Source organism: Maniola jurtina, chromosome 24, assembly GCF_905333055.1.
Source record: "Maniola jurtina chromosome 24, ilManJurt1.1, whole genome shotgun sequence".
In the NCBI taxonomy this organism is placed as follows: Eukaryota; Metazoa; Arthropoda; class Insecta; order Lepidoptera; family Nymphalidae; genus Maniola; species Maniola jurtina.
Window position 1 is genome coordinate 5,501,998 of NC_060052.1, and position 16,749 is coordinate 5,518,746.

Genomic DNA, 16,749 nt, shown 5'->3' on the forward strand with positions numbered 1-16,749 from the left:
AGATAAATTCACGACTACAAACGCCAAAAATTATGGTCTGTCAAGCTATTATGAAGCAGTATAATATTGTAGTCTTTGGTTTTTATAGCTAACTACATACAAGGCTTGTCAAGTTTGTAAAATAAAAGGTCAATATAAAATATTATAAATCACTTTATTTAAAACACTCAAAACATACAACTGGCATACACATTAAAATAACTTTACATTGTTCTTACTTCATACAATTTGGGCAAACTTTCATCCATATTATAATCTTATTATAAACAACGAGGTTGGAAGGGTGGCAATTTATTGTGTTGTGATGTATTAAAACAATCAGTTGGCGTAATTAGAGCTTAATAAATTAAAATCGCCATAACAAACTAATGCGCACGACTTCATATAATAATATGACTGTAGCCTTCTGTCGCGTCGCAACTCACCACAAGTGTATCTGCATGAATTCACCCAAAATGTGCACCCAAGGATCTAGTAATGAATACTAAAAATGTTTAAAAACTTTATTTTTTCTCTTCATTGCTTCTAAAATAATATATATTTTCTTTTATATATTTAACATACTACTGATTTGAATATTGACTTTTTGCTGTTAGTATATTATGCTTATGCTTTATATGTTTGCTCTTCAAAATTATAGTTCTAGGACTAAATGTGCACACAAAAAATTAAGGACACAGAAAAATAAACAAATTGAGCAAATAACGAAAAGAGTATTGAAAAAAATGGAAAAAACAATACTATTACGTATGTACTGTCAAAAAAAGCAAGCATTCAAGAACATGAAATATCGGTCATCCTTTACTTTGTGAAATTAAAATAATAAGAAATAAAATGTCAATACTATAAATATAACTACAACTTGATGTGCCAAACCTTTTAAATGAATACAATGTACAATAATGTCAAAACAGGGATTAGTAGTTCAACTACAAAAAGTTATTACTTTATTATTCCCAGTAAGGAAAATATTATTTGCAATTTTTAAGCTACTAGGAAGCGGCAAATGTAGTAAAATATTGTGATATTCCAAAACTTAAACTACCCGGCGTGGCAGAGCTAGTTAATGATCTGGGTTTCAACCAGAACATTCGCTAGTTCAGCTATACGAGGCACCCTTCATGCAACCGGGCGGGTCGGCGGAGTTGCGGATCGCCGGTGTCCCCAGGACCCTGGACAAGAAGGAACTGTTCGGGTACCACCCCCAACACCCGAGCAGGGTCCCAGAAACCCTCTTCCCGTGCTCCCCTAGATCCTAATCCAAACCCAATAACCAATCACACAATTCCTGAATATAACCCTAAAACTCCAGCACACTCCACACTCACCCACACACAGTAACACACACAAACACTATACAATTAACACATATTTCTCAAATAATGGCGGATCTCAACAAACGTACAAGTCTCCTGGTGGGTAGCGGCTTACCACCCAAATCCCACCCTGGCACCCAGGCGACGTCCACGGACGGCGCCCAGGGCCCAGGCTGCCCCATCGTATCAGGAGGGGGCAAAGACCCGCTCAACCTTGAAACGACGACCTTAGCTAGCCACTTGGACATGTCCTCCCTGGCCGCAGTGATCCCTGCGCCTGCTAGCGCAAGCGCATGGACGCTCGTGGCCCCAAAACAACGGAAGAAAAAGAAGGGGAACAGGACAGACAGACGGACAGGAAAACAGACTACGACCAACGCTAACGGACAGACGGAAAAAACGAGTAACAAACGGACTGACGGTAGGGAAAACGGAGGCGGGAAGCGGGAAGAACCCGACTGCCCAACCGCGGACGCCAGCAACTTGGCCGGGGGAAGCAAAAGTAAAAACACAGGACGACCCCCACTAAGTGGCGGTCGGACTGTCGTGGACACCAGCGCAACCCCTGGCTGTTCCGCAGGCGAAAAGGCGAACGGGCAGGAATCGGCATCAGATCGCAACCCACATGCCTCGGGTGAGTCGAGCACCACCACCGTCAGGGCTGGGCAAACCGTAGCCAAGGACAGGGGGAACGAAGGTGGTCGCACTGATCCCGACGAGAACCCAATCCAGGCGCGGGGCGCATCGGGCCCAGGCGGATCCAACACCGCTCGACCCCCAATGACAACAACAACAACAACAACCACCAAACAAACTAGTACAACAAACACAGACGCTCCCAAGACCCCTAAACCACCTAAACCGCGGGCACACCCACGGTTTAGGAAGCGGAACAGGGGGACGACAAAAGACCGACAGGACAATCCCGGGACATCATCGAGTCAGACTAAAAAAAGAGACCGACTTGACGACACAATCTCACCCCGGGGGGAACACAAACGCCCACGAACTGATAACAGACACACCCGAGATGCGAAGGGCTCCTATGCTACGGCAGCCCAATCGCACTTGAGTGTGGCTGTTACCACCACTCCTAGAGTAGACCTAACGCAAGAAGAGGCAAACACAATACAGGGTCAGATACAGAAGGCGATTTTCGCGGCCTGTATCGAGCCCTTGGCACCAGGCCAGACCCGATACGCCCCGGCGTTTGAGGGCAAGGCCTTCCTCAGTGAAGGTGTACTGAAGATGTGGTGTCACGACGACCGTGCCTTTACCTGGCTCACAAACGTGGTGCCAAAACTGACATCGCCCAGAAGCGGAACGGGGTTGACTGTGATACGCCAGACCGAAATACCAGTTAGGGTTAGGTCGGGACTCTACGTCCCGGACTATGATGGGGAGATAGGCCAACTGCACCAGGTCCTGTCTCACCAAAATCCTTGGTATGGAGTGTCGCAGTGGACCCTGTTCAGCTACCGACGAACAACCAGCAGTCCTCCTGGGGTGTTCCTAATACTAGGAATCCCCAACGAGGAGCTGCCGATAATAATGGCGCGCGGCAGGAAGGTCGCCTATTCCACGGGCTCTATCTACATCCGGTTCTTCACGAGTGAAGGACTAAGCGATGTACCGCCCGGGCATAGCTTAGCGCCTGAAACTCGGGAGGAGACTGATGCGGATGGGGCCATGGATGTGGATGGGCCAACCTGCCACCCCCAAAGAACACCTGAGCCTTCCGTGAGCACTGTCCTTGACAACATCGAGGAAGTGCTAGCGGACTCCCGTTTCAACACACAACCGCGGGAGAATAAGGCGACACACGACGCTCAAGACACAACCGTCCCCGCCGAATAACACCGGCATAGAGGGCGACGTAACAATAAAAATAATTCAGACCAACCTCCAGCACAAACATCTCGCCACGGCCACACTACGAAAACAGCTGGAGGTTGAAGCCGAGACCATCGCACTGATCCAGGAGCCGTGGGTCAGGGGTAAAACCATATGCGGTTTCGGAAGCTGTAATGGTAAGATCTATTCTCACAGCAATGACGAAGTACCAAGAACATGCATTTACATTCCACGCTGTATTACAGCGTCATTACTAACACAATACTGTTCCAGAGATCTGACAGCAGTCAAAATAAAAAACGGAATACAACAGGGCGTGGGTCTACCACCAAAGCCACTGGTCGTAGCCTCACTCTACATGCCCATAGAAGGCCGAATACCTACAAGAGAACTAGTGGACCTCACAACACACTGTGAGGACAACGACATAGATCTAATTATCTCTGTCGATAGCAACGCACATCACAACCTGTGGGGATGCACAGCCAACAACAAAAGAGGTGAGGATCTCATAGATTTTCTACTAACAACCAACCTAACAATCACTAACAAAGGCACTGAACCGACCTTCGTGTCGAGTAGGTACCAAACCATAATCGATCTAACCTTAGCGTCAACCAGAGCTGCAGACCAAGTAAAGAACTGGCATGTCAGCGACGAGCCTTCGCTCTCCGACCACAGGCGGATATGCTATGAGCTAGATCTGATGATAACCCAACACGCACCAAGGAGAAACCCAAGGAAAACCAACAGGATAAAGTACAAAACCTTGCTAACGCAACGGATAGGTACAAAAAAACCTAAAGACATCGACGACATCAACAACATCGAAGAAAACGTTAACAAACTAACGGAGTACATTAAGACAAGTTATGAACAAGCTTGCCCCCTGAAGAAAATCAACACAAACCGACCGTCAAAAAACAGCTGGTGGGGCCCTGATCTGGAAAGAATGAGGAGAAACCTCAGACATCTTTTCAACAGAGCAAAAAACACCAGACAAGAACAAGATTGGGACAACTACAAGGAAGCCCAATACAAGTACAACAAACGCGTCCGAGAAAAGGAACAAACCTCGTGGCAAAAGTTTTGTACAAGCATAGAGTCGAACGACACTGCAGCTCGCATACGTAAGATTCTAGCAGACGACAACACTCGCACACTCGGTTCGCTGAAGAAAGCTGACGGAACGTACACCAAGGATGACAAAGAGATAAGCGAAACGCTTATTGAAACGCATTTCCCTGGCTGTAGAATTGTAGATTCAACAGACTGGGTACACAACCTAGGAAACCATCCCACAGACGAGGATTGGGATCTTGCCAACAACACAGTCACGCAAGATAGAATCAGCTGGGCTATTGACACCTTTCACCCTTTTAAATCAGGGGGGACCGACAACATTTTCCCTGCACTTCTACAATGGGGAAAACCTCAACTTACACCATGGCTGGAAATAATATACAAGGCCTGTTTAGCATATAAATATATCCCAACAGCCTGGAGAGAAGTAAAGGTGGTCTTTCTACCAAAACCTGGAAAGAGTGACTATACTTTGCCAAAGTCCTTCAGGCCTATCAGCCTTACATCATTTCTATTGAAAACTCTCGAAAGACTGGTTGATCGGTCTCTCAGGGATGGAACCTTAAGACATATACCCCTACACTCACATCAACATGCTTACAGCACTGGCAAATCAACGGAAACCGCTCTGCATTCCGTTGTTGGCAAAATTGAGCACAACCTAGAAAACAAACTATCAACACTGGGTGTCTTCATTGATATCGAAGGAGCTTTCGACAAGACAACCTTTGATAGCATTGACAGAGCCTTGGGACGATACAAGGCGCCAGGAACTATACGCAGCTGGATAAGAGCATTATTAGAACTAAGAATCATACAACTAGACATCAATGGAGTCACAAAAGGCATAGTAGCGAGAGGCTGCCCTCAAGGAGGTGTCCTATCACCAATCTTGTGGAACCTTGTAGTTGACGACTTGATAAACAAACTAAATACAAGCGGTTTTTACACCATTGGTTATGCTGATGATCTCACCATCTTAATCAGTGGCAAACTAGAGAATACACTATATGAAGTCATGCAACGGGCATTGCGCTTAATCGAAAGATGGTGCAATGAAAATGAACTTACTGTAAATCCAAAGAAAACAGAGATGATTCTGTTCACAAACAAAAGGAAAATAGAGCTAACCAAACCACCAACTTTGTTCAACACAAGCCTTAGACTATCCACTGAGGTAAAGTACCTTGGTGTGACTCTTGACAGCAAGCTCAGCTGGAAAAGGCATACAGAAGATAAAATTAATAAATCGCTTACGATACTAAACCAATGCAAACGCATGCTGGGGAAAAAATGGGGGCTCAAACCAAAGATAATGAAATGGTTATACCTAACGGTAGTAAGAAGCTCACTAACATATGCTGCCTTGATATGGTGGCCGAGAACTCTTCTTACGACCGCCCAGCATGAATTACAGAAATTCCAACGACAAGCATGCCTCGCCATTACAGGCTGCATGAGTACCACACCTACAACAGCACTTGAAATTATACTGGGGATCCCGCCCCTGTACTTACAAGTCAGAGAAGAAGCAACGCTCGCAGCCTTGAGACTGAAAACCTCAGGTCTGTGGAAAGAACAGAACACAAGGCACACTAAAATTCTAGTGCAAAGCATAACAAAAGAACCACGCCTGGAGTGGAAATGCGATAGAACCAGGAAAAAATACATACTGGACAAACCATATAGAATAAATCCAGAGATAAACATAGATCCGAAGCCAACACAAGATGCAATAGAAGTGTACACCGACGGATCCAAAACAAAAACTGGCACAGGAGCAGGGGCCTACTGCCAAGAACTAAACATGAGAATAAGTCACGCACTCGGTAAGGACAACTCTGTCTTCCAAGCAGAGTGTGTAGGCATTACAACTGCAGCCATAGCAATGGCAAACCGACAGGTAACAAATTTTAAGATAAACATTAACTCGGATAGCCAAGCTGTTCTTAAAGCCTTGGCTAGATTTTCGACAACCTCTGAACTCATACAAGACTGCCACAAGGCTCTGGAAACACTCGCCATGTCGAATGACATCACCCTACGGTGGGTCAAAGGACATGATGGGGACCAGGGAAACGAGGCAGCGGACGCATTAGCACGCAAGGCTACGACGCTGAAGGTGACAGGGCCAGAGCCTATGGTACCCATACCCTTCAGTGAGTATAAAACTTGGTTACACGAAGCTAACACTTAAAGAGCATTCTCATCTATGGGCAAACGCAACTGACTGCAGGCAAGCCAAAGAGGCTTTCCCTAACATAGATATACGACAAACTAACAAACTACTCCGCCTGGACAAAGGTAAACTTAGGAAGGTGGTGGGACTCATAACAGGGCATAGCCCACTAAACAAACACCTTTTCGTTATAGGTGTTACCGACAGTCCTCTGTGCAGGGCCTGCATGGAGGTCGATGAAACACCGACGCACGTGCTCCTGGAGTGTGCAAGCGTAGCAGAACATCGAGAACGCCATCTGGGATCCCCAACCTCACTTCATGAAGCCCTCGGCAACCTGGGCGGTCTACTTGGCTTCTGGAGCGAGCTTGGATGGCTGGAGTGAAGACTTCGGCGGGGAGGGGCAACGCACGCACAACAGACGGAAACGTTTAAGTGCGGAAACCAGCCCAGAGAGAAGAAGAAGAAGAAGAACTTAAACTAATTCAAATCTAAACTAAGTTTAGCGTTTAGTTTATTTCTTTGAAATATTAAGGTATCGTAAATTACGATTCGTAATATATGCACACAACAAACGAAATATTGCTTAATAACAGCTGTCAGTTGTTCGCCTGATATTGATGGATATAGATAATTGCATACACACAAAAAAAACTTTTAGCCATTCAGAATAAGCGAAAGATTCTAACAGCTAGTGTTATAAATAGGAAACGAAAAACTTAAAACGTATTTGGAAGTATATGGTGACTAAAAATCATATCAGCCTTTCTTTTCTTCACCTTGTTGAAAGGTTATTTTTTTTCGTCCCATCAGTTTATTGATCATATTTGTGTATAATATGAAACTGAAATTAATAGATGAAAAGTTTCAACAACAAAGTGATATTTAGCAAAAAAGTGAGGATAGATTTATTTACTGTGTTCCGAGAAAGAGATGGCTTAATGTCAGTTGATAAAAATGTGAAAAAAAAAAAATATTTTTTAATTTTCGTGGCATATAATATAATTATTATGCGACACTCTTAATATTAAATGAAAACACAGTCTTCATATTATTCGTAGGACTCAATAACCAAACACTTATTATAAGTAATAACCAATACTTATTTTTAAACATACATTGTAATGTGGATTTGGCTGGCATAAATATGAATTTCGAATTCCAAAGAGCAACAAATTGTCGTTTATCAAATCAATTTTAGAAATCATTGATCTTAAATTACTCGTTATGTTTAGTTAGTTTATTCAGAAGAATTATTAGCTTAAAATTATTATTAACAAAAATTATAATTATTATGGTATTTAGCAAAATAAATAATATACGAGTAAAATAAAAGTTGAATTCATAGGAAACTGATTAAAGCGGGAATTAGACAGTCTCCTTTAGTTACTAAGTTGTCATTTTACATTTTGCTTTACATTAGGCAGAATCCATTAAACAGCAACCCTAAATTTTATTAAAAAAAACAATGAATACCCATATTTAGTTATTAACCATTGGCAACACCGAACACCGATTTCAAATAATATAGGTACTTATAAATCTGTATGTAGTTAGTCTATGTATCTAACAATACAAATTATTTAATAGTTTGTCAACTTAGTCTGCGACATTCAATAAGGTGTTGCGTTAATTTTGGAATGGAATTTTATATTGGACGACGAATGTATCGCCGCAATAAAGTTGACCAACTAATACTACTTATACCATAGTTTCTCAGATGAGGATTGCCGTCCCCCAGTCCAGAAACGAGGATCTACACCACAGTATAGCAATCATACAGTTGTCCAATAACAAACTTGTAGTCTAGGAAGTTTTGAATCAAAACACCAGGCAGATCCCATTTAAGCGCCGGCCACACAGGCCGCGTATGCGTCGCGTAAGCGTAGACGTAGCGCGTACCATTGCGTTGTAATGTATGGAACTGTATGAGACATGGCATACCGCTTGCGTGGCGTGAACGTTCGCGTAGACGTAATGCGTGCAGTTATGTCTACGGATTCACGGGCGTCACAAGCAAGGGTCACGCGTACGTGCGCGCGTGTGAATCGGCTTTTACGAGTAAATACAGAAAACATGCTAGGACTTTTCCACCATACTTGTCCTGACAAAGCGTAAAAGTGGAGCTTTTAAAAAAAGCTACATATTATATGAATTAGGCTTACAATTATGTATTCTCCCTGAACTAAGCATGATTTTTTTTTGTATTCAGAGTAGGTACCACAACATTTCAACAGGTAGGTTTTGAACTAAGGACCATTAAGTTATTGAAGCTTAATAAGACATCATTATGATGACAGCTATCATGGTTTCCTATGACTATAGACTTCGGTAGGTAAACTGTATAATTGCTAAACTGTGTCTATACTAACTTAATACAGCCTCTTTCTCGAGTTTTCTTGTCGCTTCTGGTACCACATGATACCAAAAACGACTAGCACTATGACAATTAGTGCTATACACATCATCCATAGGAAGGTTTTGATTCCGGACATGGATGGTTTCTCATCTTCAATCCTGTCTCTAGGAGCGTCGAAGGTTGCCGCTGAAGGTATTATATGCGATCTGTCTTCGTCTTTGTTTTGCTGGAAATGAAAAAAAAAACATGCAAACAAAGAGTTGTATGGTATATGTGAATTGTTAGTTTTATTTCAATCAAGTAGCTTAATCTCGCAACTTCGTCCGCAATTCCAATCCCCTATTTTACCCTCTTAGGGGTTGAATTACCAAAAATCCTTTCTAAGCGGATGTCTACGTCATAATAGCTGCTGCCAAACCGTCCGATCCATCCAGTAGCTGTGCGTGATAGCTCAGTCAGTCACTTTTCCTTTTGTATAAAAGATTAATCTCCAAAAATAACATATTTTGAAAAATTAATCGATTTTATTTTCATGAATAATGGTTTTTTTTATCGATTGTCTGTGCAACGCAATGTGTATGAGCGAAATAAAGTAGGTACAGGAAATTGCCCGCCACCATATCACTGCAGGTGCATTAAAATTTTAGAGGATTTTTGTGGATGAAAATTTCTCTAACGCGATCGACTGACGTACAGCGACATCTAGTTCGCAATGTGGAAGTTGCCGTGACTTTTATGCCTTACCGTCTCAAGCAAATCCAATTCATACATCTTGACGGCTATGATGTCATGGTTGTCACTCAGATCGCCCGTAGTTGCTGAAGCACCGAAATAGTATCCAGTGGGCAGCAACACGTTTTCTACTTTCAGGCATTCTTTCCAAGCATTCTTGCCTTCTAAGTCAGTTGACACTGGAACCAAGAATTTTTTGTAACAGATAGTGTATTTTTTATAATCAATTAGTGTGATCATAATTAGAACTGTAATTTTAGAGTTTAAACATGGTTTAAACTGTCATGAGTGAATCATATCACGTGGATTTAGATTTTATAAAAATGTGGGAACTCTATGATTATCTGGGTTAACAAGTTGCCTATGTCCTTCCACGGGATGTAAGCTAACGCTGTACCAAATTTCATCAAAACTGGTTCCATTGTTGCGCCGTGAAAAGCTAGCAGGCAGACAGATAGACAGACAGACACACATTCGCATTTATAATTTTGGATGTGAATAAGTATAGATTTAATTTTTTTCTTATATTTAAAAATAATGCATTGCACTGCTTCGCATTTACATCCCATGATTAAAGGAACCCGGACGAGTTTGAAACTAGTCATGGATACTCGGGCAAAAATGAGAGTTGAACTGTTTCTATTTATACATATTTCGAACCCGCGAAATCGTTCGCGTGGATGTAGGTTTTTTAAAATTCCCGCGGGAACTCTTTGATTTCCGGGATAAAAAGTAGCCTATATGCTAATCCAGGGTATAATCTATCTCCATTCTAAATTTCAGCCCAATCCGTCCAGTAGTTTTTGCGTGAAGGAGTAACAAACATACACACACACACACACATACAAACTTTCTCCTTTATAATATTAGTGTGATTCTCAGTAGTTAAGAGTACAAAGCCAAAACTACCACGTCGCTGACGCAACATTGAAGTCCCATAGTTCTTACCCAACCCAAAGTCGCCCAAAGAAGTTTTCATTTATGTGTGTAGACTCACCTATAAGCGTGTCATCCTTGTAGATGATGGAGAGATGCGTGTCGTGGTTGTAGTTGCGGAACTTGGCCTCGCAGCCGGCCAACTGCGTGTGCGTGCCGTCGCGGTCGTGGTCGTAGTGCAGCGTGCCGTTGTTGACCATCGCCGATATGAACGGGTGCTGGTGCTGGAACATACCACCGCCGCTTGTACCAAAGGCTAAACTATGTTTTTAGGGTTCCGAACCTCAAAAGGAACAAGTGTAAATTAAAAATTTATAACACCCCCGACAAGTGAAGGTTACAGTAACTAGAAAAGAGCTGATAACTTTCAAACGGCTGTACCGATTTTCTTGGATTATAGCTAAGAACACTCTCGATCAAGCCACCTTTCAAACAAAAAAAAACTACATTAAAATCGGTTCATTAGTTTAAGCGCTACGGTGCCACAGACAGATACACAGATACACAGACACACAGATACACACGTCAAACTTATAACACCCCTCTTTTTGGGTCGGGGGTTAAAAACGGAACCCTTATAGGATCACTTTGTTATCTGTCTGTCTGTCTGTTGTTAGCCTCCTTTAAAGGCTCTTCAAACAAGGTCTGCAACTACTATCAGTTCACACTTTTTTATTGAGTACAAAGACACGCTTTTTAACTGAGATGCGATCTGCAATGCATTGCTTAAAGTGAGAATGACGTCATCACTCAACATTACGTCTCAAAAGACCCTTTAGTATAATCCGTACAAAATGTCATTTCACGCGCCATTTTAACTGTATGGGTCAACTGTCATGGCTGCTGGTGTTGGAATACACCACCGCCGCTTGTACCAAAGGCTCACCACCACTTGTACCAAAAATCTACTTAGTTCACAGCCTTTATGACTAAAGACATTTCTCGATAAAGTTCGTTCGTAAAAAAGACTAAGAATCAAAGAGTTTGATTCGCGAAGTATGAGTAAGTACACAAATTAAAAGTCAGCATTTAAAATCACACCTTTTCATCTAGTACAAAGACCATGATGTGAGATGTCGAATGATGACGAATACGAGATAGAGTGAGAAGCAGAGAGAGAGTATGGTGTGTGTGTGAAAGAGATATAGAGAGTGAGTATGTGTGTGATAGAGAGAGCATTTAAATCAACTCACATTATGTGCACCATTATGGTTGCTATACGTGTCCAATATAATGGCTAGTCCCTGGAAGTAATCCTTGCTACCGAAGACTGGACCAGGCTGCATGCGGTCACGGACGTACCAGATCGCGAACCCGTCACCAAATAAATCCTTCCCGCGACCGTGCACTTTGAATTGCACTTGAAGCTCCCAATTTCTGGTGTGACAAGGCTGAAAAAAAATTCAGATACAAGTTAGCCCTTGACTGCAATCTCACCTGGTGGTAAGTGATGATGCAGTCTAAGATGGAAGTGAGCTTATCTGGAAGGGGTATGGTAGTTTTTATTAAACCTTGGTTTCTACACAGCATCGTACCGAAACGCTAAATCACTTGGCGGCACAGATTTAATGGGTGGTAACTAGCCACGGCCGAAGCCTTTCACCAGACCAGATCAGAAGATTTATTGATATTATAAAATTCCAATCCCTGCCAGGAACCCGCTAGTAAGATCGGAGCGCTTACCACTACGCCGGGAGGTTGTCAAGCCATGCCATAATATTATGCCATTGAAATATGGCATAATATTATTGTAAATCGCATCTTTGAAGAGAGCAACCGTCGAGTTTCTTGCTGATTATTTTCGGTAGCAAAGGCATTTTGAAGCAGCAGTAAATGCATTTGACGATTCAAAAGTACTTATAAAAGTTTGTTTGAATAAAGAAATCTTTCTATTCTATTCAAAAAAAAATGTCTCTGGATTTTGCAATGAATTGCATGAATGCAATGAGTAGGTTAAGTCTGGATAGTTAAAAATATCATTCTTTTGGGTGAAAAGATACTCCTACAATGATTTTTCAGTAAATCTCTATCCCTAACTAAAACTGAACATTTTATAATATAGGTAAAGTAGTTTAAATTCACAAATTACCTAATTATAATGCCCTCATGTGCTATATAGCCATAATTAATTATTGAAAAAGTTAAATCAGCCTAACTACTCATTCGAAATTATACCTTATCCATACAATATATGTATCTCAATTGCATAACAATGCAAAACAATGTTAAGGTTGATTAAAAATTATAATGTTATTCCACATTGCTAAGTTAATGGACTGGGTAATTAACCTTATCGTTTTTTTTAAGTGTTATATTCAATTCGTGACAGTGATAATAAAATTATGTGGAATTAGGTGTAATAAAATTTACTCTTTAATAAAATTGTTTTACCATTTCTAACCACAATTTCCAACCAAGGATATAAAACTAAGCGAAGCTCAAACAATCGTTTTGTCCTACTGCTACTATTTTGCTAAAAACCGGCCAAGTGTGAGTCAGACTCGCGCACCGAGGGTTCTGTACTCGGTATTTTTCCCGACTTTTTGCACGATAGACCTAACTAAACGAAATAAACTTTATGCTGGCTAGTCGAAGAAAAACAAGGGGTAGTTATGATAGCAATTTGAAATTTGAAATTTTATTTATTTGCTGAATATCAGTTGTTGAGTTCAAAATTATATAACTAAGTAGCAACCTTCATATTCTACTTTATAAGCATGCAAATATTTAATACTCATCAGGAATAATCCATACAAATAATCCTGATGAGACCAAAATAGGTAAGTGAATTAATTTCTATTGTAACATGTTTCTTAATTGGTGTTAGCTCTTTCGTCTGAGTTGGTGTTAGCTGGCGGGCGTGCTCTGCCTTTTTGGAGTGTTTTTTTTGTTAAAACTGACTGGAAAGCGCTCTAAGGGGATGCCGTGCGTATGTCGGCGAGCGCCGGCACAGACGGGGTCCATTCTTGTATAGTTTAACTAACTTGTTACAAATAACTACAAACTCGACATTGGCTAATCTTTGTCTGGCGTTTGTAAAGCCAGACAAGAGAGAGAAAAAAAAGTGTCTGTAAATTAAATTTCAATATTAATATTATTTATTCTTATAACTAAAAAAGATCTATGATAATATAATTTGGCAAAAGACAATTGAAAAATTATTATTTTATCATTTGATAAAGATAGCCTAAATGAAATATGAATCCACGCCTGGAGATCTTTTTCATGAATAAAAACAGTACAATACAATAAATAGCAAAAAGCAGATAACCTTGATTTTTTACCTTGAAATATGTAGGTACAGGGTTACTAAAATGCAGTTTTTATTCTTATCAGTTTAAACTGTCTCATGAACCATTAAGTCAACCATTTAAGTAGAATTACTTTTCTGTTATCTTGACATGACTCCAAATAATCTCTATTATTATAAAGCCATACTTTTTAGAAATTACACTTCAATAGCAGGACTAAAATAGTAGATACTGTTCCAAGTTTCATCAAAATTAGTTCACTTTTACAGTATGTGAAGGAAGTAGGTAATAATAAAACAAAACCGGCCAAGTGCGAGTCAGACTCGCGCACTGAGGGTTCTGTACTCGGTACTTTTTCCAACATTTTGCACGGTAAATCAAAAACTATTATACATAAAATTAAATAAAAATCTGTTTAAGCATGTACAGGTAAAGCCCTTTCATATGATACCCCAATTGGTATAGTTAAATTGAAACACATTTTAATTTTTCTTTTAATAATGTAAGTACAAATTCGCAGCTTTCAGATTTATTCCTGTACTTGTGCTATAAGGCCTACCTACCTACCAAATTTCATGATTCTAGGTCAACGGAAAGTACCTTATAGGTTTCTTGACAGACACAACAGACAGATAGACAGACAGCCAGACAGACAGACAACAAAGTGATCCTATAAGGGTTCCGTTTTTCTATTTGAGGTACGGAGCATAATATTATAACCCCTAACAGTTCTTGAGTAACCACATCCTAAGTTTTCACCCATCTAAGCAAATCCTAAAAATCAGTCAAGTGCCAGTCAGACTTGCACACAAAGGGTTCTGTACCATCATCAAGAAATACACTTTTTAATTTTTGGTGACCACAAATTCAGTTTTCAGGTTTTTGTATGTTACATCTTGTGCTATAAGACAATGCAACATGCCAAATTTTACATTTCTAGGTCAACGGAAAGTACTTTATAGGTTTTGATCCCTTAATCAGTCCTGACAGACAACAAAGTGATCCTATAAGAGATCCTTTTTATTTAGATACTTGCTGATGCCCGCGACTTTTGTTCGCATGGATGTAGGTTTTTAAAAAAATCCTGTGGGAACTCTTTGATTTTCCAGGATAAAGAGTAGCCTATGTGGTGATCCAGGGTATAATCTATCTCCGTTTTAATTCAGCCCAATCCGTTCAGTAGTTTTTGCGTGAAGGAGTAACAAACACACACACACACACACACAAACTTTCGCCTTTATAATATTAGTGTGATATGGAACTCTAAAAATGATGTGGCAAAACAGCTGTAAAGACTAAATAGGGTACAGATAGTACATTTCAGTTTTACCTAATAAACACCTAGTACAAAATAATTTTCTTATGAGCTATGCTTGTTGTTTGATAGATTTTTAGGGTAATATTATGTGTGTCTGAGAACCTGTTTTGCTTTTTGGTGTTGAACCCATTATTTCATTTATTCATAGTTTATTTCTGTGTTTGTAGTACAGGATTATTAAGTATTAAGTATAATGTCATTAAGATAAGCTTAATTATTTGGGTTGTTTATATAATTAGTCTTTATCTAATGATGCATAAACTTAATTGCATACAGAGAAAACATTGTAAGACATAGGAATATATCTGTCTAAAATATAATTGTAATAATCAAGTATACAAATTAAAAGCTATTTTAAAATGTTGCTACCACATGAGCTGGCTCTGTAATTAAATTATATACCTAAGAAGTATATTTTACGGTGTACAAGACGAATGTTGCTTATTTCTGAGAGCACAAAGATCAAAATCCCTTACCACAGTATTCCAAATTGCGCCGGCCTTTGACTGTAAATCAGGAGTTAAACGAACATAATTTGTTGTAACTATCGTGCTACCTAAGAAGTCCCAGTAAGGCACGGACATCCCACTCCCTGGAATCAAGCAATACAGTTTAAAAATCACTAAAAAAACCCTCGTAAAAAATAACCAAGTCACAAAGTCTGGGCACAGGTCACTCACCCTGGTACGGTTTTGTTAGGGAATGTTCTCGTCTGATATAATCCCTCGTATTCCATTCTGCTAGAATAGGAGCTATTAGTAACAATGAGAATGTAAATTTACAAAGAATAGTCTCTTGGAAACACATTTTTGTATTTTACTTCGCGTTTTATTTCGCGTTGGAACTTTTAAAATGACAATTATTGACGTTTGACATTTGTGGTTTGACAGAGACAAACGCCAAATCATTGCTTGCAGTCCGGAATATGGTGCTGTTGAATAACTTATTTTACCCTATAATGCATTCAATTTTTTTTAAATATTGTGCATCAGTAGGTATTTTTTGTAATTATTCAATGTAAACCTAATATAAATTATTCTATAGGTATATTATTTGGCATATTTTTGATTCTGTATCAATACTGAAAATATTTCTAACAGAAAGTCCAAGCATAGCTCTCTATATCTCAGACTCTGGCGCAGACTCTGAGTCTAATCTCTGAGCTTTCATAAAATATCCATAGTTAGCTTTCATAAAATATCCATAGTTAGCAACTATGTATCGGGTCCTTAATATTATGTCATCATTTGCAGCACACACTGTTCGAAAACTTAGGTCTTCCAGAACCTAAGTCCAGCCGTGGACGTCATTTAGTTGACACTTGATAATGATGATGATGATGATCTATGAGTTATGACTGAAAACATTAAGTTCCAAGACATACAATAAGTTTTAATGTTTAAATATAATAACTTTTAATTGAATAAGTTTTACTTTTAAAGTTTTAACTTCCTTAAAATATGCAACTCTTTATAAGCTAGCAACATTTTGGTAAATGTTAAGCCGAAAATACTAGAATCCAGCAGCTGATTATTTAAAAAAAGTTGTCAGTAAAAATAACTTATCCTACTAGCGCCATCTCTTGATAATATAATCCAAACAATTTCTTTAGTAATTCCACAATAGATGGCAGTTTCCAATTTCGTTAAACCTTTTCACATTCAAAAGAGTATCAAGGTCCAGAGCACGAAGTAGAAGTAAGATCCAGAGCAAAGCAAGGT

At 39.9% G+C, this 16,749-nt stretch overlaps 1 protein-coding gene across 1 annotated transcript; it reads right to left on the bottom strand.

Annotated features, from left to right (window-relative positions):
• Positions 1-135: 135 nt before the first annotated feature.
• Positions 136-15,914, bottom strand: LOC123877902 (vesicular integral-membrane protein VIP36). The gene is made up of 7 exons (XM_045924852.1): positions 15,709-15,914; positions 15,505-15,620; positions 11,653-11,850; positions 10,521-10,683; positions 9,536-9,702; positions 6,908-9,017; positions 136-1,041 (listed from the first exon to the last, which is right to left on the bottom strand). Exons 1-6 carry the CDS (start codon positions 15,833-15,835, stop codon positions 8,805-8,807), a joined length of 984 nt encoding a protein of 327 aa, XP_045780808.1. The 5' UTR covers positions 15,836-15,914; the 3' UTR covers positions 136-1,041; positions 6,908-8,804.
• Between the last annotated feature and the right edge of the window lie 835 nt (positions 15,915-16,749).

Excerpts from the sequence above, each read along its gene's own strand:
- LOC123877902 (XM_045924852.1), bottom strand. The coding sequence starts at position 15,835 with ATGTGTTTCCAAGAGACTATTCTTTGTAAATTTACATTCTCATTGTTA. Across the intron at positions 9,703-10,520 it reads CAAGGATGACACGCTTATAG|TGTCAACTGACTTAGAAGGC; the intron begins GTGAGTCTACAC and ends TCTTGGTTCCAG. Across the intron at positions 9,018-9,535 it reads AATTGGATTTGCTTGAGACG|CAAAACAAAGACGAAGACAG; the intron begins GTAAGGCATAAA and ends TTTCATTTCCAG.